This window comes from Euprymna scolopes, chromosome 7 (assembly GCF_053919585.1).
Source record: "Euprymna scolopes isolate OS-2025 chromosome 7, ASM5391958v1, whole genome shotgun sequence".
Lineage (NCBI taxonomy): Eukaryota > Metazoa > Mollusca > Cephalopoda > Sepiida > Sepiolidae > Euprymna > Euprymna scolopes.
The window spans coordinates 51,032,161-51,054,549 of NC_136488.1; the positions used below are offsets into that span (position 1 = coordinate 51,032,161).

Here is a 22,389-nt window from a genome sequence, read left to right on the forward strand (position 1 = left end):
TACCATAACAAAATTATAGTTTTATACATATATAGATCAACTAATAATTTAATGACCAAATGATACTTTAATAAATTTAATTTAAAATCCTATTAAAATAATTTGGTAAAAAAAAAAAAAAAAAAAATACAAACAGCAAAACAAAAAAATAATAGTAAAAACGGGTAATAATGAATTGAGTCAGGATTTACTGTTTTACATTTAAAATTTGTAATATTTTAAGGAAAATCTTTTTTTAATTTTTATAAAGAATCTTTTCTCATACATATATTTAGATTAATCATTAATACTTTAAAAGAAACTATAAATTCTGGAAGGATCTCTTAGGCATTTTTTTTAAAAAATAAAAATATTTGATTAAACTTTCTCCTATTTAACTTAAAACATGAAAACTGATAGGAAACGATATCCAAATCGAAGGTGGTGGTAGGGGAGGATAAGGATTGCTTGTGCAATGCACTCCAAGAAGTCCAAATGGTCATAAAAAAAATCTATTTAAATAATGAAAAAAACTAGAATAAGTCGAAGAGACAATAATAACGAAATGTTATAAACTTATAAATTTATCTTGGTTGGTTGTCATTCAAAAGAGGACATTGGACTAGGTTAAATAAATTACTAAATTAGAATGGAATTAAGATTTACTACAAGTCAAAAGAAAAGGGCAATTTATGGCTGTTAATCAGATTTGATATTTCGTTATTTTCTCCTAGTAGAATGATCACCATCATTTGAATAATAAATTTATTTAAAAGACAAGTGTCATAATACTAAGTAATAAAGACGGTTGTCATAATAATGAGTAAAAAAGACAATCGTCAATCTAATATATAAACGGGTATATGTGTGTCTCCATATTTTCAAACTATCATCTCCGAAACTAAAAGTCGCAGAGCAGCGCTAGGGGCTTAAATGATTGTATTTTTTACGAGCCGTTCTTTTATGGGTCTTTAGCCAGTTATAATTGTTTTCAAGCTGTCGAAAATTAATCCAAATTGAAAAAAATTTGAAACATTTTGTACATTCATTTTAGTTAATTTTTAATCAGCTTATATGCGTGTCACGTTGGTACAGTGGTAACGTCACCAGCTACCGTTCCGGTTTCGATTCTAGCTGATGGTACCCAAATACTTTTTTTTGTTTTAACTTTTGAAATCACAACTCAATAATATATACGAAATCTGGACAAATTAAAATATCATATTTAAGCGTATTTTATGCCTGAGTGAAAGCCCACCCCACCCCCTCCTCCCCTAGTACCAAATAAAAATAATTGTCATAATACGGAGTAATAATAAAACCTTTTTGTGAAGCTTGTGCAACTAATTTTTGATAATGTTGGCTGCATGTAACCAATTCTTTCTGAAGGCGTTGCACATCTTTGTCGTTGACGTCGACTTCAGATAGCAGAGTGTTCATGTCGTCGTTGAGCGCTTTCCAGATGGTTTCACTTTGACTTGGTTCAAGCGCAGCAAACTGAAGAAAAGACAAAAAAAAAAAAAGTAACCACATTGCCAAAAGAAGAACTTAGTAGTAGTAGTAGTAGTGATAATAATGTTATTAGATAAGCTAGAAGTTACATTAAACAAAGATAAAAGTGATCTATAGTGCATTTAGCAGAGATCAATACTAGCGATTTGACATCTATAGGTCAAATAATTTGCATATTGCTTTGTAAAACAAACTCATTTGTTTTTTGCTTTCATATCTGATTGTTTTAATTTTACCAATCGTTCTATTCATAAATCTTTTCTATCCTTTGGATAAATGTTTAGCATTTCAGATGTGAGGAGTCTTTCAATTGTTAATTTACTTCTGAGGATTCTGATTCTTTGTTTCATTAATATTCCAGGGCAATGCTAGGACATATGTCCTGTTGGTATATACACAGACAAGAAAGATGTAAATAGAAATTCTACAAAAATAATTCATACATGTTTAAAGTTTCTGCTTCCTTTGTCAATGGCTACCGTTTGGAACAGTAAAAGCTTGAAACATCATTTTAAACTAATTGACATTTGTGTTCCAAATAAATTAGCTACAAATATCACCATTTAAAAATAATACTGGCTAAAGAAGCATTAGAATTCTCAGTTTCAGAGGAGTCATTATTATAGGCTAATACGAAGGCGGACAATCAGCAACAAATGGTTGCAACTTTCTGCAAAATGTGTAATTCATGAGCGAGAATCTTGCTTGGGACCATTGGGACCCTTTGACATCAGTCATGATTATTAATGATAAAGGTGTTTATTTTCTTATTTCATTTAGGTGTATAAATAAATTCCAGCTTCTAAGACATCAAATCATAAGAAATACAATGGTAATATTTAGAAATATTATAAGTATATAACATTTTTTTTTCTCCCCTTTATATTCGAAAAAAAAAAAAAGAAAAAAAAAAAAGAAAAGAAATTACGGTTTTTGGATTCCACTTTTTGACTGCCTGAACTGTTGCAAATAACATATTCTTTCGGAATTTCACTCTGCATTCTTTCCACAATTGATATAACTGACTTAAATCTTCTTTTAATCTGAAAGAAAAATATATTTTTTTAAAGAACATAAATGTTACAATTCACACTTTTGTCCTCAGCATTAATATGTATTTTCAGATTATTCAAAAGAAAGACAAATATACAAAAGAAAGACAAAAGGACTACTGAAAAAAAAAAAGAAAAAAGAGAAAAAAAGAAAATTAACTTTAAACAGAAGCCCCCCCCCCTATGCATATATATTTAACCTATCAGACTAAATTACATGCTTTTTAAAACCTAATAAAAATGTAATATAACACTGAATCAAACTCAACAGATTGAAGAATTTGCTGACAGCACTACATTTATCCAGAAAGAATCATTTATGCTGGTAGTCATGTAGAGCATTCATCCTCACAGATAAACCATTGCAGAAGCATGAATGTCTTGAATTGTAGGAAGGTTGACACAGCCAAGTATAACTTAAAAGTAACTTATTAGAAAAACTATATGTACTTTATATGTATGTACTTTAGTCTGATAGGTATAGTTTAATTTGGAGACAACTGACTTACTGAATAATGAGGATTGGAGTTAGCTTGCAAAATATCAAAAATATCTGACCTCTGGATAAAGGAAAAGTTATGTTTAATAGAGAGAGAGAATAAGATAAATTTTATATTACGAAAACTTACATTTAAAAAAGATTTCATTTTTAAAACCATTCAAAATAAAAGATCATTAAAAGGATCATATACATAAAGTTAGGTATGTATATATGTATATGTGTAGGTTAATTCCAAAACTAACAGATCATTATGAATTTTGAAATACAGCTGCTAAGAATAAAGTAATATAGGCTACATTTATTTTAATTTAATTTTATAGAAAAGCAGTAAAGGGGAAGCGAAGACCTTTAGTGAAAATTGAAATATCTGATTTTGATGAAAATTTCCCATAATTTCAGTTCATTTAGAATATGTAAAAAGAGTTATTATTGAGCATAATATGGACACAGGCTCCCATTAAAAAAAAAAAAAAAAATACTGCAGATTTGCATTAAATTTGATCCATAGTCATCAGACACCAATTAAATAAGATTTCCTGAATTTAAATTTTCTTTCTCAAGAACTGATGTTTAAACCTCAAATTTTAGGCATTTTTTCCACAATCAAGATCATTTCATGGACTTTGATCAAAATTGGAATAATAATTCTAGATATAAGGTTTAGTAAAACAAATTTACTTTTTATCTTGTAAAGAAATATAAAAGTGGTGCAAAAGTTTATTTGATGATTTTTATAATTACATAATATCTATTCTTAGATTGGAATCCTGCTAATTTATATTCTTGCTTTTATTTTTTTAAGAAAATATTACAGAATGTTATTCCCTATCTTCCCTCTAATCAATGTTTGCTGTTTGAAAAGATGAATTGCACACATACCTTTGCGCAGTCAAAATGGCATTTTCATCAGGAGGAAGCAACATGAAGCAGACAGACGGCAGAACGGCCAGTTTACCCTGATTATTTTGAACCTGAATAAGTACAGAAAAAAATAAAAGGCACAAGACAATTAACACAATTTTAAAAAATCCATTCGATTTTCACTATTGGAAACTGAATTCAATGTATTCTATTTGCACCTTCACATATGACAAAAATGATTAAGCACTTACAATAGATGAATTTTGGAATATTAAAAATAAAGTTGGTTGGTTGTTTTTGTTTTACGGCATATCAACCCTTTTCAGGTCATTAAATGCTGAATCCAGTGATTTTGAAGAAAAAGTTTTTAATAGAATATATTTGCTTTTCTTTTTTTTTCACGTCAGTTTCTATTTAACCCATAATTGGGACCCTAACAAGTACTACCACTCAGGGTCATAGTGGACCTGGGAGCAATGGCAATTAAGGGGTGGCTCCACACTCCCTAAAGCCTGAAAGCTGAGGCCTCACCATCGGATATAGTTTAAGGTCATATCCAGGACCTAAAACTAAAGACAATGATTAATTGATATAGTAAGTGAGTAAAAAAGGGTAACAATATGTATCTCATTCAAAAATTTGTATACATCAACAGTAACATCCAGTCTTAAAAGAGACATCAAAATCTGCAAAGGCAGGGTCTGGGGTGTCAGAGTTGTCTTTCCTTTGACAATCTTATGAGCACTTTTTAAGGTCACATTGGAATCTTGCTTTACAGCGTAGATATGGACAAAACAACACTTGACAGAGGTGAAAGGAAAAGTGCAGGGGAAAGGCTGGAAAGAGTGCAAGGGAAAGGAAGAGGAAGAGAGATAAAGAGAGAAAAAGAGGGCTCCAGTTTCTTGACAAGTTCTGACTTATACAGGAGTTATCACTAAAGAATCCATTACACAGCAAAAGATTGGTTGGAAGTCCTCAATTGTTAAAGACTCTGGATGCCATCTGGAGAACTCATTGAAAGCGATGTTTTACAGGAAGTGTTGGCAGTAACAAGTCAGAATAAACAACAATGAATTCTCGACTTGATTGATTAATATAGTTAAATAGAAATTGAATACGAATAAAAGCCACAGAGAATATTTTGGACGTAAATGCTAGATTCTTGAAAGAATTTCAACAGAGTAAAAATCAACTTTAATTTTTAAATATAATTTAAATCTTTATAAAAAAGAAATTAAAGTTCTGCATCAAATTGTAAATATAAATATGAAAAATTATATTACCTTCCATCTGATAACATCACTGCTATCAACTAATAAGCAACCTTCTCCTTTTTGTATAGAAAACTGGAAAACAAAATATTAAAAAAAATTCATTTTAAAAAAGACAAAAAACCCCCCCCAAAAACGAGTTAATACGGTTTGACAATAGAAAGCATATTAAATTGTCCCAATATATATACGGTTTTAATTTTGTATAAAAGTTTTCCTTATAAAAAAAATAATACAACACTATTTTATTCTGTTAAAGGACATCTTTTAGGGTCTATCAGATGAAAGATTTAGGAGAATTTTAATCATGCAGAATGTCAAATTAGATTATAATAAGCAAAATTATGTTTTATTAATATTGCCTAAGATGAGCAGAGTTTATCTTATTTTTTCCCTCATTTCCTTTTGATTTAGACGGTTTTCAGAGAAAGCAAAACACCATTTCTGGTTAACCGACTGTTCTCTACCCTGAAAAGAGTCGCTGCATGACCTGATCTTAAGTAATAGTGCAGGTGACCTTTACAATATAATTAAAAAACCCTGCCAAACATCCATGCAAAGGTTGTCCATATGTGGAGATGTGACCAATGCACATACATATGGAACAAGATCGCATTTTACCACCAATCAATAAGAGTGTCAATTACAAAACGTTGTTAGACACAACTTGTCACGCAGCTGCAGTGAATAATGAAAAAGTGACGAAAACAGAAAGAAAAAAGTCTGCTAATTTTGACTTCATTAACAGGAGAGTTGCTTAGAAATATCTTGTATCAATACAAACCTGGCAGCTAAAAACCGAAATTTTATTGCCGTTATGAGAAATAGAATTCTAAAGGTCTTTTGGGATGAATTCCATCTACCACCAATCTGTCACTGTCAAGAATATTTTAAAATCTCATTGAGAAGTTTGATTCTGATATGTATGTAAGGATTATGTAGCACAAACAGTGATCCAGATTCTCCCCCCCCCCACACCCCCTCCCTCATGTTCATGATATCTACTGGACTTTTATTTTGTTGGTCGCTTTAACTTTTTCATTGCAAAAGAATTATGAACCGTGAATTCTTGAACTTTTCTACTCCCGTGGGGAGCACACCTTGTACCACGCAATGTATGCAAGTTGAACAACACTAACACAGCTTCCAAAATACTCTCACAACTGCAAATATTTTTTGCTAGCCTATGTCTATTGCATTTTTCTGTGTCTTGCTGGCATTGTGCCTGACAATCAGAGCATCATAGTTGCTTTGAATTCATTTATCATTAGAAGATTAAAATGAGTTATAAAATAAAATAACTTACTGAAGGTTCTTTTATGGTAGAAAGTGCTTTAATTCTTATGGAATGCAAGGTTTTTAAACTGCGAGGTTTCAGTGGTACTACTTGTTGGCTTGTCTGTAGGAGTCGTGTTACCTTTTGTTCATAGTTGTCAAGAATTGTATGCATGTCCTGTGAAAACGTTAAAATAGAAACTAAATTTACAATATAACAAAAACCAGGTGAAAAAATAAAATAAAAATGAAAATTTGGATTTGCAATATTCGTTATTGGAACATTACAATGCATAAAAATAAGTAAAAAAAGTAGCAATGTTAAAGTGAAAAAAAAAAGTACATAAAAGAAAAATGGAAGAAAGTTAAAGATTAAGTATTTTTTTTTTGACATTTTATCAGGCTTTTAATTATTTAATGTTAAAATGGATTTAGTCATTGAATAATAAAAAAAAAAAAAAATGAAATTATAAAAATACAAAAGTAAAAAAAGACAAACCTGTAATTCTTTAAGCAGTTGTTCTGTTGACTCTACACTTGGGTTGTCTTGAGAAATACGGCCATTTAACATACTTGTTTGTTGTAAAATCCAATCTTTGCATTCACTTGCCTCAGTGTAAAACTGAAAAGAGGAAATATATATATTATATACATACACACACAAACTTTTTAGTCTGTTAAAAACGGGCAAAAGTTATAGGCCATTGATGGTTGAACATGGTCAAATTGTTGCTCAGTTTTAAATTAAATACTAATCCTTAACTGTGCATCAAACGGATATCATAATACTCATAGCAAAATTTTAATCAGATCAACCCGGTATTTTCAGAGAAAAAATAGAACCGACAGAGAAGGAAAAAAAAAAATTTTTTTTAGCTGATAAGTATTTGTACAGTAGGAAAGGAGAGAGAGGATTAACATTCATGGAATTTCCACTGGGTCCTAATAATAATAATGATATATATTGTTCATAGATCTATCTATATATTTTAAGATTCAGATTCTTCTCTTGTCAACATAGGAAGGTCGGTGAGTTTTAATGTATGTAGTGTAATATGCATAATGTCTTCTATAGTGTATTATGTTAAAATCCTAATGTATATATATATATATATATATATAATCTGCAATATTTTTAAACGAGTGGAACCTGCTCAAAACAGAATTCATACTGAAATTTAAGGCACATTCCAGGTTATATGTGCTCAACTGCAGACCCGAATGTAGGGAATGACTCGTGCAAATTAGCCAGCTTTCCCTTGCATATTTTAGATGGTACATCTGATTTGTATTATTTGGACGACTGTTCTCATCTTGAGTGTTATGCGCAAAGACCCATCATATAACAGATGAAGTACTAGATAAAATTCAGTTGTAAGTGACACTCTCCTGGAGATTGAGACTGTTTCAATCCTCATACCAAGACCAGAATTGCAAATTACTTAAGACTTTTATCTGGTCATGACTGACAGAACAAGAGCATGCTACACTTGTAGATTAAATAAAGGGTGCTGTTTGAAATTCTGTGCAGATTCCCAAATTTGACAAAAAATACCTGAAGTCGAAGATTACATCAGCTGAAACGTAAAAATGACACTCAAGATGAGAACAATAGTCTGAATAATACAAATTATAATCCTCATCTAAAAAATTCAGAAACATGAAAATTGATATATGATAGAATTACAATTGTGGTGTTTATATATATATATATATATATATATATCTACGCAAATGTAGATGTGCTTTATAAAAAAAAAAAAAAAAAAAGGTAAAAATGAAGTTAAAAATCTGTTAAAAATTTTGCTTGCTTGGCTGTTAATGATCCAGCAAACAATTTTCAATTTTCTTGCGACCAATTATTAGATTATTTTCTTCCGAGTCTACATTGGATTTCTCCCACTATTATACATGGTTAAAAGTCTGGTCAAGATTAAGTCAGGCCACCTTGATTTCTTGGTACAAGATATCCAGTCACCTTTATTTCGTGTCCTCTTAAGTTTAAAATTTATTTATTTTTTTTTATTTTTCAGAGGTCCCCCATCCTAAATGGTATTTTTGTGATGATGCTGTAATTTTAGACATGATGTAGTCTAGATTCTTCAGCAATCAACCAAGAATTGGAACTACTAATAATGCCTGAAATAACACTGTCATACAAACAGTAGTTGAACACTCAAAGGAGACCATATTAACTTTATGTTAAAATATACTTTATTATAATTAATACCCATTCTTTAGTTACAAATTACTTTTTATGCCAGAGATTCAGCAAGTGCTTATATCTTTTCATCTAAAAAACAAACACGTAACATGCAGCTGCAGCTGAGATTAAACTCACTACAGGGCTATCAAGGGTATTTTTTATCATGATGCCATCACTAGATGGGTTGCCTACCATGGCTTAAGAGAGTCCCATCTACCCTCGAGAGAAGGATAGACCGCGCCAGTTTCCCAACTTGGTATTTTACCTTGTGGTACATACAGCACCTCACCTTCCCAAATGGTCACCCACCTGGTACTGGCCAGGCTCAATGTTGCTTAACTTAACTGGTGAGAACCGGTGTATCAACATGATTGTGCCGTATATGTATATCTTTACATCTACATTATTACAAAATTTCTACTCCACTATATTACTTTATTAAATCAACAAGAACCCAAACTTACTATCAAATGACAAAACGTACCTGCAGGCAAATCTTGTTAATACACCCTTTTTTGTGCGGCAAATTACTTGTAACTTCGAAAGGCACGCACAAATATTGACACATATAGTTATCTTTTTACAAATATTTTGTTAAATCTGATCAAAAGTCCATCTTTTAGAATATTAGCAAATATAGAAAAGTAATGTCTTATTTTTGTAAATCTGTAATCAAATTATAACCTTGCTTCTACAAATTCAATTAAATATTCTGTTTAGCCATAAACGACTTTCAGCAACCTCATAATTTTGTCTTAGTTCTCACATTCCATGAGTGATGTTTCTGACAAAGGGGGAAGAATTGCTATTTTCTGGGTTGAAATCTATCCATATAATATTTCTAGTTTATGACTTTGAAGTGGTATTTTTTTTAGCTCCTTATATCAAGTAATTCTATGCCTTATCTGCAGCGATTTTCAAATAAAAAAAATGTAAAAAATTGGTGCAAATCAGACCATGTTTTATTTTAAATTTTATTTCAAATTAATAACTTATAAAAACCGAAACAATATATAAGAGACAGAGATATTAATCATTTTTTCTTCATACCTTCAAATGCATATCTGTGTGTTCTACCATTGATTGTTGGCAAGTAGTTAATTGTAACAACCAAGTCCAATAAGAATGCAGTGCTGTCATGGAAGCCTGTCATAAAAAAAGGGACAAACAATAAATAGAAACAGACTTTAAATATTAAAAAGAAGCATTATCTTCATAAATAATTTTGAAACAATATTTTTCCATTGGCAATTTGTTGACTGAATTCATAAATATGAGATAATATTTAAACATTAGAAAAGGAAAAATTAAACTCAAACTTATTTAAAACAATGATGCAGATTGATATAGATTGAATTTGTAACAATCTTTGCAAGTTATTTGCAAGGAATATACTTATGTTTGATTACTTATTGATAGGAGGATTTGGCCGTTTGTTTTGTTTTACAGTATATCAACCCTTTTAGGTTTATTTAATGCAGAATTCAATTATTTTAGAAAAAAGTTTGATTTTTAAGTTATTTATATATTCAATTATTTATTAATGGTGTTTTGTAGAGAAAAATTGTTTGTGTTTTTGACTTTGAAAAACGTAATTGTGTTTTGCAAAGGAAAACAAAAACAATGACATCAATGTTTGGGGCATTTTAAGTCAGTCTCAGAAAGTATGATATTGCAACACCAGTTATTAGATGTGTGTGAGAGAAGATTGCTGTTTTTTTTTTTTTTTTAAATTTATTTTGACAGATTAAATGTGATGGTAAAAAATAAAAATAAATGAAGATGGAAACGTAAATCTTACTTCAATAGTTTTGGCAGCTGGGTGTCTATTCCGGACCAGAGATTCGCCTTTATCTTGAACCACAAAAAACTGGGCTTCACGTGCATTCAAGTCATTGTGAAGACCCTGCAAGAAGAAACAAAAGCCAACTCTTAAATATTAATACACTGTAAAAAAAAACTTTACTTAGAATGGCAGATAAGATTACAGATTGAAAAATTAAAATACAGTGAAGTACATTTACAAGATCAGACACCATGTTATTGCGTTTTGGAAATCTGCCATACAATTAATATAAAGATATTATAAAGTATACTTCTCCAATTTTAGGAGTAATCAGACAACCACCCATGACCTGTCAGGTCAGGTCATAATTTGTTATATACATGTAATTTAATAACTTTGACCCTGGCAAATAATCATGTTTTTATAAGAACATTTATTTGAAAATGGATGAGGTTAAAGGGTTATATGTAGCTTTTGGAAACTTGTGAAAAAATAAAGTTCAGTTTGTGATGTCATCCATTTTCAAGTGTGTGTGTGTGTATATATATATATATACATACACGTACACACACTTAATAATTTTTCTTTTATAAATACCCTCATCCCTTCACTCATATTTGCTCTCTCTTAATTATATACAGCATTTGTCTCTTCCAACTACTTCACTTATTTGCCCTTTAATATGTCATTCATTTCTCTCATCACTTTGGATCAAGTGTGTACTTGTACGATGGACAAGGTTATTTTATTAATGCTATCTGAATTTTGGGGGACATTTGCTATATATTAAAGAAACTAGTTATAATTTAGTTTATTTTTTGGATGTGCGAAGCAAACAACTTCCAGGCAGTTTTAGTTGTACAGCATTGCACCAGTCGAAAAAAGATCTGTTCAAGTCAATATATTTACCTGCCTCTCACAGCAGCTATGTTCATATGGAAATTGAGCTTTCTCCCAAAAAGAGGGACTCTGAATGGGTGTAAAATTTGCTGTGATTGGATCTGTAGGCATTCCGCAGTAAGGGTGCCTTGGGTGTCTAACAGAACTAGACTTTACTGACATTTAGGAAAGATCCTTATGCAATAGCTGGAAATTTTATTATGAAGTGGTTAAAAGTTCATGTCAAAATTTGTCCCCATTTGATTTTCCAAAGATGGTGATTTTGTTAGAAAGTATTTTGAGGTTCTATATGTACCTCACAATCTCCAGTGATTTTATTAAAAAACTTGGTTCAGCTCCAGTCGTTCCATTTGATTTGCAATGTAGATTGCTTTTCATATATATTTGATATTTTAATATTTTCTTAAAGTTTATTTGTAGATTTTTTTCTTTAATTCATGAAGATGTCTCTTTCAAACATTTTCAATGTAAAAAACAATTATATTAAAACACAGGTAAAACATGGAAAATATTTGTTACTTAAAAAAATAAAAATTAGTGATAGAAGATTTAAATGAAAAAAAAAAAAAATCAATCAAAATCTACTTCAATGTGTGATTGTATAGTTAACATTTACATTTTAAACATATTCAATGTTTTTCATACATTTTTAAATTAAATTTTAAATTGTTTAAATTAACAAATTAAAATTATGTTTAAATTAGATCTACAAAAACAGTTTTTTAATAAAAGAGAAGTGATTTGTTACCAATGAAAGTATTTTATTTCCATAAACAATAGCCTTTTGTAATGTTTTTAATCATAAAGTACAAATTATGCCGAGAAGTAACATTGTAGTTTTATGCCTCATGCAATATAGACAGAAATACAAGAAACATTAACTGCATTTGATAAACATTTTTTTATGATCATATACAGAATATTTATGTTGACTTTTTAAAACTCGTTTTCTAATTGGCAATTTGGAAACAAATTAATCTTTTGTTTAATAGTAATGTCTTTCTTTCAATGTTAATATTATTCATCTTCAATCATAAAGTGTATCTTTTCAATCTTTCACTATATGGGATAGACACTTTTTGGCTTTTCAATTATATATTAATGATACTGATTTTTTCTTTTTTTTTTTTTTTTTAATATATATTGAAAACTTTAAATTACTAGAATTAAATGTCACACCAAATCTATAATTATTTTAGGGTAATGCTTTAAGCTCTTTTTATAAGAAAGTCCAAATAGGTCAGTTGGTAGAACCTCAGACTCAAGGTTTATTATTTACTATCAATCCAACATTCCGCATTTCTAAAAATTAATGTTATTTGAATTTTGGGGGACATTTGATATGTTAAGGAAACTAAAGTTATAATTTTTTTATGTGAGCATTATGTATTTATTAGTATTGTTCTCGTGTTAGTGCATTAAATAATTGAATTTTATTATTTGCACGTAAATTTAAGGATGGAGTGATTTTCTGATGTTTGGAGTTTTGTGATATCATGAGATTCTCTTGCTACGAAGATGTCTAATTATCTAATGTAATAGGATCAGTTTAGCTATTATTTCAATAAATAATTTCTTTTCAATTTGAGCCATCATATAATATTCAGAAACATTAAGGTAAGTCTTCACTATGTTGTCAGTTTGTATATTTTGCCTGAAGATTTATGAAAAGGAACTTGTATAGTGCAGGTTAACAGTTTTTCTAGTATTTTCAGTTTTATCATTGGAGATGGAATTGCATTATGATTGTAAACGTTTTTGATGACATAACAATGATGTTACTACCAAATGTCATTGAGAAATTGATTTTTTGTTATGGATAGCAGGATTGAAATCTGTAACTGATGTAATCAAGATATTGTTCACTATGTAGTGTGGTTCACTATGTTGTGTAGTTCAATTGACTCTTTTCAATATTCTCTTTAAACACATGGATTGATTTAACTCAGTTGTGAATAAAGACCTGTATTTTTATTTTAAAAACTAAAGAGTTTTTGGGATTCAGAAAAAAAAGATTTAATCTGGGGCCATGCAACAAACTGAGGCAATAACAAGATTAGAAGTAAACAACTGCTGAAAGAGCAAAGCTAGAAAAAATGGCTGACAAAAAGCAAAGGCCCGTTTCATGTAAATAACAATCATAACTTGTATTATTTGTATTCTTCAGACTACTGTTCTAATCCTGAGTGTTATTTGCACAATGTATCGTCTGATACAACCTGCAACCTTCTTCAAGTGTATCTTGTTGAACTCTGGGAATCTGTACATAATTCTGAATAAACCCATTTTTTCTTAATCCATGGAAGTAACACGTTCTTGTTCCATCAGCCATGATGGAGTGAAATCTTAATTCGCAATTGTATACTGCTTACTGCCTTCACTGAGGATTGAACCTTCAACTTCCACAAGAATGCCACTTACAATTGATTATTATATAGTACTTTATCAGTTACACTATGGATCCAAGGTGTGAATTCTCTAGTTTAACAGAAAGATTCCCGAGTATGTCAGGATACAACTTAAGAAAGTCAGAGGGGTTACATTGACTAAAACATTGTACGATTAACTAAAGATGAGAACAGTAGTCTGAATAATCCACATAGTAAATATCCATCCTCATCTAAAAAAAATTTGGATACAAAATCATAACTGTTGGTCGATTCTGAGCAAAAAAACTATTTTAAATATATGCAAAAACAAATCATTTGGAGGGAATTTTGGAATACACCAGAGTTTTCCCAAACCACATTCAGCTTAGTTTTCTGCAGTCATGCAAAAGTTCATGAAAAACAAATGAACCAGTTTTGAGAAAATGAGAACAGACTAATGAAATAACAGATTAACAATTACACAGATATAAATTCTTTTGTTGGAATCAATTTAAACGGTTTTTATTGAAACATGCAACCATTTTATTTATTGGATTATTTTAGATATTAATGAATTTCTATTTCTAGGCAAAAATGTTTATAATAGTTAAAATAAATATTTTATAATAATGACAATGTTTATAATAATTATATAATAATTTTAAAACGAATGACATGTTTATAATAGTTAACATGAATGACAATATTTTGAAAACTGCATAAATTGAATATAAAAAAAGTGAATGAAATATGAGATTTTCACATCAACTAGAGAAGTATAAAAACATGACCTCATTCTTCATTTATTCATTTTAGTATGTGTTTAACATTGGAGTTTATTTTGACAATACTTTTATGTATCATGCTGCATTTTTTTTTGTTGTTAATGCCAGTAAACAAAGGATTAATTTTGTCCAGGGAAACAGGAATAAAAAAAAACAAAAAACAAAATGAAAATACGATTCTTACAGAATTAAAAAAAAGAGTGTTTGACCATTGACTAACAAGCCAAACAATCAGAGAAAGTTAAAAAGTGAGATTGAAGATAGGCTACAAACAAAATGGAAATAAATGAAAGATCTGAGGCACTTCTGCATTACATGGACGGTGCCATTGTTAGGGAGGGGATAACTCCAATAAATTCTTCGTTAAGTAACACAACAAATACATAAGTTTTTTTTTGTTTTTTTTTTCGAACACAAAAATATTTGTAAACCAAAACATCTATGGTAGAAAATGTATATAGATATATAATTATAAAAACATTTATTGAAAAGTCTGTGTTAAAAAATATAATTTTAATAAATCATTTTTTCAATTAAAGCAACATTGGATGTTTTTTTTTCCAAAACAATTTAATAATTTTAAATGAAACCTTTTTCGAATTAGATTTTAGTTTTGTTCTTTTTTCCGAAACATTTTTTTGAATTAAAGTAAAATTGTCACTGTAACAAAATAGTTTTAATCTTGTGGCATCTGTTGAAGGGTCAACAATATATTGCAGTTTTAATTTTTAAATTAATAAACAATTTGAATTGAGAGAAGTGCCACCTAGTGACAGTTTAGTAAAATGCACAAAAAAAACATGCCATCCTTGCAGAAGTGCCGGATTTGAATTTAGATGTTGGTTTTACAGAAAAGCGATAAGGAACTCTTTGATTTTTTTGTTATAATCATTGGCTTCATTCTTTTAAAATCTCATTCTTCTTTCTATTAATTTCATCTCAAGGTGGAAATTAATAGTAGATCATAAAAGTTGTACTTTTAAATTTTTAATCAGAGTAGATTTGAAGCATTGCAGTTTAATTCTTGCCAATATTTGCTTTGATCTATGGCATAATCACGTTAACACACTGGTTCTTGTTAGATCACTCAAGTTAAGCAATGTTGAGCTTAATCAGTACCAGATGAGTGACCATTTGAGAATACCAAGCACTGTATATAGGATAGAGATACCTCTTTACAAACAGCAAAAGCTAACATTGGCAAAATCATTCCCCCTATCCCCATCAGGATATACATGTGATTGGGGACCACTTGTGAATTTAATATTCCCTAAAAGCTCCCTCCTTTTGAGAAACCTGGTTCAAGCTGCCCAGGTTGAATGCTACAACAGGTGACAGGAAAATTTTCTTTGAGCAATTGTATAAAAAGAATAAACAATTGGAAATCAACATTTTCTGACTATTAATCTCTGAATCATAAAGGATTGGGAACAATTCATGAGTATTTGACAAAACACGCTGATGAACAAAAGCAATGAAAAGGATCAATTCTTATTTTGAATGTCATGCATTTCATTCTGGTGGAGGTAGAGTGGGGTGGGGGTTAGGTTTAGATTTGTTTTTGTTTTGTATTTTTTTTTTAAATCATGCAAGATAATGAATCAATTAGTAAAAGATGCAAGAATTGCTGCTGTTGCCTTTTTTTTTTTTTTTTAATTTTATTTGGGGAAGGGTGATGGTAGTTTAAGTATTCATCCAGCATTCTAACACTTTAGTTTACAAACCTTCTTTTTTGGCCAACCGTTCTGAAAATAAATCCAGTTATAACAATTAACAAGTGAAACAAAAGGTTTTTCTCTCAACTGAATTGTCAGGGTAAGGCATTTCTGAAACAATAGTCATAGAAAATTATAAATTAAAGAACTTCTAAACTAGTCTTAATATTTAATACTATTGTAAGTTATTAAAAAGCAAACCTTATTAGATCTGCTAGGCAATTAATAAACAATTCGGGCCACGATCACAGCTTCACCTTTTCTGTCCTTGGTCAGTGGAGGAGAAATTCTTTATGACAGACAATTTTTATTTTTGTTTCTATCCAGAGTGCTCCTTTTTGAGGAGTTGGATTTCTCCCACATTAAAAAACTGACCTTGTGTCTAACTGTCCTTGTGGGGAGGCAAATAAATAGGAAGAATTACGTTCAAGTTTTAATAGATCAAACTATTACATGATGTGAAATTCTTTTTGTAAAAGTTTTGTTAGTGAAGAGAAATATTTCAAGAGTAAATTTGATAAAAATGTGAAATAAGGTAAGCTTTGCATTGTGAGTGCAATGTTTAGATTGCTTGAATCAACCAAAAGACCAAAATCTTTTGTCTCGGTCATATCCTTAAGCAGTTGTTTCACAATCGAAAGTATGAGCCGAGTACAGCCAGAAGAAGAACTCATTGCAATATGGCAACATTTAGATAAAAGCCCCAGTCAATGGACTATTTGACGGCACATTGAAGATTTGTGATCAACCTCGCTTACACGTGAGATCATGTAACAGCAGTTACCAATGTGTACAAATATTACAATAACGTTACATTTTGTACATGTTCTAAATCAAAGAGTGTTTTCGTATTCATTTCTTTTCTTTTTTCAATTTTATCAGTTTGTTCAAGCTAAGGATGGGGCATCCTACCACATTCACCATCTATCTTATATATTCCAACTGAGATCTAACATTCTAACCATTCCTTTAAGTGTAATTGTTTGAATCTCTCTCGCACTTAGTTCACTGGGTATATTTGACAGGCAGTTTTTGAAATTCTTTTTAATGAGTCCAGTTGCTCCTATAATTATTGGAATCAATCTATGTATAAAATTGGGATTAGATATTGATACCGATGGTTTCAAGATGGACGAGAGTACATATGCCATTTCTTAATTCAACACATAGGATCTCTCATCGAAATACATAAAAATCTTCTTTAAGTTGTATTTGGCCTATAAACGTAAATATTTCAATTTACATTTCAAATAATACTTATATAACAGAGAACACAATCTTAACTAACCCACTTTGCGCACACCACACATATCTCCCAGACATTCAAAAACATACCCATTCAAAAAAAACAAAAAAAAAAAAAAAAAAAAAAAAAGCACACGGACAATTTTTATTGCTATTTTCCTTCATTTTAACACCATGTGATGAAGAAAAAGAAAACATTTCTTGGAAAAGGCATATATAATGTTGAAAAGTTCTAATCTTAAACAAATATTTGTTTATTTTATAAAAAGTTTGTGTTGTATTTGGCTTATAAACATAAAGCATACAAATTTCAATATATATAGCATTGTTTGGGTGAGTCCATGTCCATTATTAATACATACAAAAACATTAAAGCTTTTGGTCTTTGTTCAGAATTCTACCATATTAATAAAGAAAAATATATATGATGTATGCACCCATGACAAAACGAAAATATATTTCAAAAATCATGTAAATTATCAAGTAGATTTACTTTTAATAAAAAAACAGTTTATAAGCGAATAATGGGAATTCATAGACATTACAACATAAATCTTGCAAGTTTGAATTATTGATTTATCTTCCTTTGTTTTTTTTTTTTGTTTGTTTTTTTTTTAAGATCTTTTTTCAAAATGTCAAATAAGGCAACCACTTGTCTGTTACTTATAAAATTTGATTTTCTTATTTAAAAATAAAACTTTTTTTTTAACGTCAAGGGTGTGAGTTCCATTATAGAAGCGTGAATTTAATTTGAATGAAATATAATATGCATCAAGTTACAATAACAACACAATATTAGGAAAATAAACATTTGTTTATTTTCCTAATATTGCATTATTTGGTTTTCAAGTGCACTTGATGTGTCTTATTTATTCAAATTAAACTTTAATGGAACTCACACACTTGACATTAATCTTGTGTAGCCAATGCCACGTTCCAACACTTCAAAATACAACTGATGAGAGATAACGTTAACGTGCGGATATTTACAAACAGACTTTTCTTGCTCCAACTTTACAAAAAAAGAAAAAAAAAAAAAATGCCGAGGATGCAATTTTATAAATTTCAAGCAAGTAAAACATTTGTTTATTTTCCTAATATTGCGTTGTGATTCGGCTTTCAAGCACACTTGATGCATATTTTTTTTTTTTTTTGACTTGGGAGTCACCACTTATCAAGGCTTGACGACCACTCGAGGATAAGGGTTAATGAATGTAAGGTGGCAGTGAAGTAATCCTTAATGATGAAAATTGTGTAGAATGTAATTATTTATGAGAACGACCTAACAGAAACTTGTTTACATTGGATTTGAAGGCTACCGTATTGTATTCAGCTGGGAAGTATGTCAGCGAAACAGTGTTCCAAAGGCAGGCAGTTCTGGGAAACAAGCTTTGTTCATGGAATCTGCGTTTACATTTAGGCACAGACAGAGTGAAAAAAATTCATATATAGTGGTTTTAGCTAGTCAAGTGTTTTTTGTGAAAGTTTAGCAAGCGGGAAGCATAGATTGAAGTTCAAACGAGTAGAGCAGAGACAGGCTGGCAACGTCCCTTCTGTGAAAGAGATTGCAGGGAAGAAAAAAGGGCATCACCTACTAGGTTTCAAAGCCGACTTTGAACTATCAAGACTGGATAGAGAGTGCCAAACAGCTCCTGCCCAGATGTGACAACAGTACTCCATTGTAGGGTGCACCTGACTCTTATACAGATACAGATCGGGAGTGAGATACTGGAGCAGTAGAAGGCTCAAACCATCTTTCCAGCGATCTTGGCAACAGATTTAATGTAGGTGTTCCATTTTAGATCAGGAACAAATGCCAGCCTCAGAAGTTTGTCAAGACACAGCTTCCCCAAGACTAGAACCATTCATTTCAATTGGGGCGTGGTAGGGATCAGAGTGATTATGATGAGGAGAAAAGGTTGGTTTCCAATACATTAAAATTAACTGATCACCTTCTTCCCCATTTCACCATGTTCTCAAGATCAGAAGAGAGAGAATCAGAAAGATCTTAGTCATTGCTGGCCTTTTATGTGTTGCCATAGATTGTTGAGTTGTCTGCATAAATGTCTACGAATGACCTAAATATGTGATTTGGGAGATCGTTGAAGATCAGGAACAGGATTGGACCCAGGATGGAACCCTGAAAGAGATCAGTGTTAATACAGTGTGTTTCTGATTTCTGCCCATCAACCACTACTCTAAGGAACCTATTAGAGAGAAAGGATTTTATAACTGAGGACATTCCCATCAATTCCATAGCTGGCCATCTTGTGAAGTAGGCCTTTATGTCACACTATCAAAAGCCTTTGATATGTCAAGAGCCATTGCTCTAGAGAAAGCCTCCATCGAGCGATTTGCTAATCCTGTGTGATAAGTTAGTACATCAGCTGTAGATCTCACAGAACGGAAACCATGCTGCATGTCACGGAGCAGGTTATTTTTGCTGAGGTGGTTGACCACTTCTGTTTATCACAGTTTCCAGCAACTTACTCATGACGCACAAAAGGCTGATTGGTCTATACTGAGAGGGAGATGATCGATCACTGGAATTTTTAAATATAGGACAGACTGATGAAGTTATCCAAGGTGTTGGGAAACATTTCTTATTAAGACAACATTTAAACAACTTTGTAAGTATGGGAGCTAGTTCCAGTTGAAGCTTTTTAAGCACTATGACTGGAATGCTGTCGGGGGCCAGTTGCTTTACTAGAATCAAGGTTTTTGATAAGCTTGGTAACATTACATACTGAAATTTGTATGTCGTTTATGTGATTTTTAGAGTTTAATATTTTCGTTTTGTTACACATATGTACTTCATATGGATTTTTTCATTATTTTTGCTTTTTGATGTAGGGGAATCTTGGACTAGAATCCAGCTTTTCTTTATTTCTTAATTATATCGCATGATTACAATCTAAATAGCTGCAAATTCAATAAAATTGATCAATATATTGTGAGGTCATAAATACATTAGCAAATTGATGTCAAGTCACCAAAAATTTAAAATGTTTTGCAATTAATTTTTTTTGGTTAATTCGTAAATTGTAAAAAGTAATTCTTTGAACTTCCTGCCCAAATGAGTTTGTATTTCATCCCAGGTGGAGAAACAGCCCAAAATAATAGTCACATTTAAAAGAATGTCCCAAATAAAGTGCAACGTTAAAAACGTCAGGTACAATGAAATCAAATCCTTCCCGCACCGAGACAGCAATAGATTATAATTTATTTTTTAAAGTTTAATGAGAACATGAAAAACATATGCTTAAAAAAAAAACAATGTCATTTATTTAAATGGTTTGGTTTTTACAGAATGACAACTTTTGAAATCTGAAATTGATTTTACAAGGCTTAAATTCTGACAGCCTTTAATTTTACTAGTTTGTAAATATTTTAAGAGGTTAACCAAATTTCTTTTACCATTAATCCTAATTCTGAGTGGCAAGGTCGTTAAACTATATGTAATCGCCTAAAAAGAAGCCTCCCCCACTCCAAGTTATATATTTGGCTACTTGTAACAAAAGAAAAATTAAAATTTCTAATTATAAAAACTTATTTTCACATGTGTTAAAACAATGAAAAATAATTAGCCCCCCCCCCGCCCCAAGGTTAACTATTTTTTAGTAAGCATTGCTTGTCAATTTTCAATTTCAAAAATGGAAGCTCTCACCAAGTAAACTTTTCTCCTTTATCTAATAATTTCTTTATAACACCCAATGATTAAGAAAAAAAAAAATTGAGCCGATACAATTACGACTTGGCCCGCATATCCAATATTGCAGATGTTGCTTCCGTTATGGTTTAGTTCACATTTTAATTATTTTAACAATTATTTCAATGTGGCAATTCCAGACACTGCACATGTTGCTTGTGGAAAAATAAACTTTCATTCCCATCTTATTAATTTTTATATATGTACATCTGTATTGTTTTATAATATATAATTACGCAGAATTCAAAGAATTATGCCACAGCAGAAACAACATCTGATGATTGCCACTTGAAAATATGAAAAACAGGTGTAATATTGGATCTGTAAGGAAAGTTGTAACTAAAAATTATATATACAAGCAATGTTTCCTCTGGTCACACATTTTTGTTAGTATATATGATGAATAAACGTACAACGCTACCCCCTTCCATCTCCCACGGAGAAGTTGGTATCATAATAAATCATATACTAACCCCACTCCTGGATTAAGTATTAAAAAATACTAATAGTATTTTTTAACTTGAAACAGGTAAAAATTCTATCAGTAACATATCTCACGCTTTATTACTAAATAATACAAACACTAACATTACACAATCTTATCCAATTAAAAAAAAATCATAAGATTGTTTAAAATCTATCTGATCTAGTTAAAAATGTTATTTTTTAAAAACAATCAATCATTTAGGAATTAAAGTATTTTATCTTTTTAAATTATTTGTTTTTATATTAACCCATTACCCCCTCCCCCATAATTTTAATCAATTAAATTTTTTTATAATACTTGTATACTTATGGTAAAAAAGCATGAGAAACGCAATGAAATAGTTAGAATTACATTTTAAATAGAAATAAATGAGATATTAGGTGATCTTATGAGATCACAAAGAGGATACAGTTGCAATGACTATAGCATATCTTGATTTTTAAGCGATCTCAAGAGATCACCGAGAGGTAATGTGTTAATGAAATTCTATTTATATAAAATGAATAACAAAATAAAAACAGAACATTATTTTTAAATGATGCGGCCATCATTGAGACAGGTATTTTACTAGTAACAGATATCTCCAGCTTTATTACTAAATAATACAAACACTAACATTACACAATTTTATCTAATTAAAAAAAAAAAAAACGTAAGAGTGTTTAAAATCTATCTGATCTAATTAAAAATATTTTTTAAAAAACAATCATTTAGGAATTAAAACATTTTATCATT

General features: G+C 30.3%; 1 protein-coding gene across 3 annotated transcripts in view; it reads right to left on the reverse strand.

Moving 5' to 3' along the window:
- The window catches only part of LOC145279739 (uncharacterized), a 454,893-nt gene that overhangs the window by 216,826 nt on the left and 215,678 nt on the right, over nucleotides 1–22,389 (reverse strand). For 2 of the 3 annotated variants that reach the window (XM_080131038.1, XM_080131039.1), the window contains 8 exons: nucleotides 10,460–10,564; nucleotides 9,709–9,804; nucleotides 6,952–7,074; nucleotides 6,484–6,630; nucleotides 5,190–5,252; nucleotides 3,925–4,016; nucleotides 2,420–2,534; nucleotides 1,302–1,476 (listed from right to left, as the gene is read on the reverse strand). In XM_080131038.1, the coding sequence (XP_079987164.1) occupies nucleotides 1,302–1,476; nucleotides 2,420–2,534; nucleotides 3,925–4,016; nucleotides 5,190–5,252; nucleotides 6,484–6,630; nucleotides 6,952–7,074; nucleotides 9,709–9,804; nucleotides 10,460–10,564 (916 nt within the window). Of the gene's footprint in view, nucleotides 1–1,301; nucleotides 1,477–2,419; nucleotides 2,535–3,924; nucleotides 4,017–5,189; nucleotides 5,253–6,483; nucleotides 6,631–6,951; nucleotides 7,075–9,708; nucleotides 9,805–10,459; nucleotides 10,565–16,222; nucleotides 16,244–22,389 lie in introns of all 3 variants that reach the window. The other variant, XM_080131037.1, reaches the window with a different exon arrangement.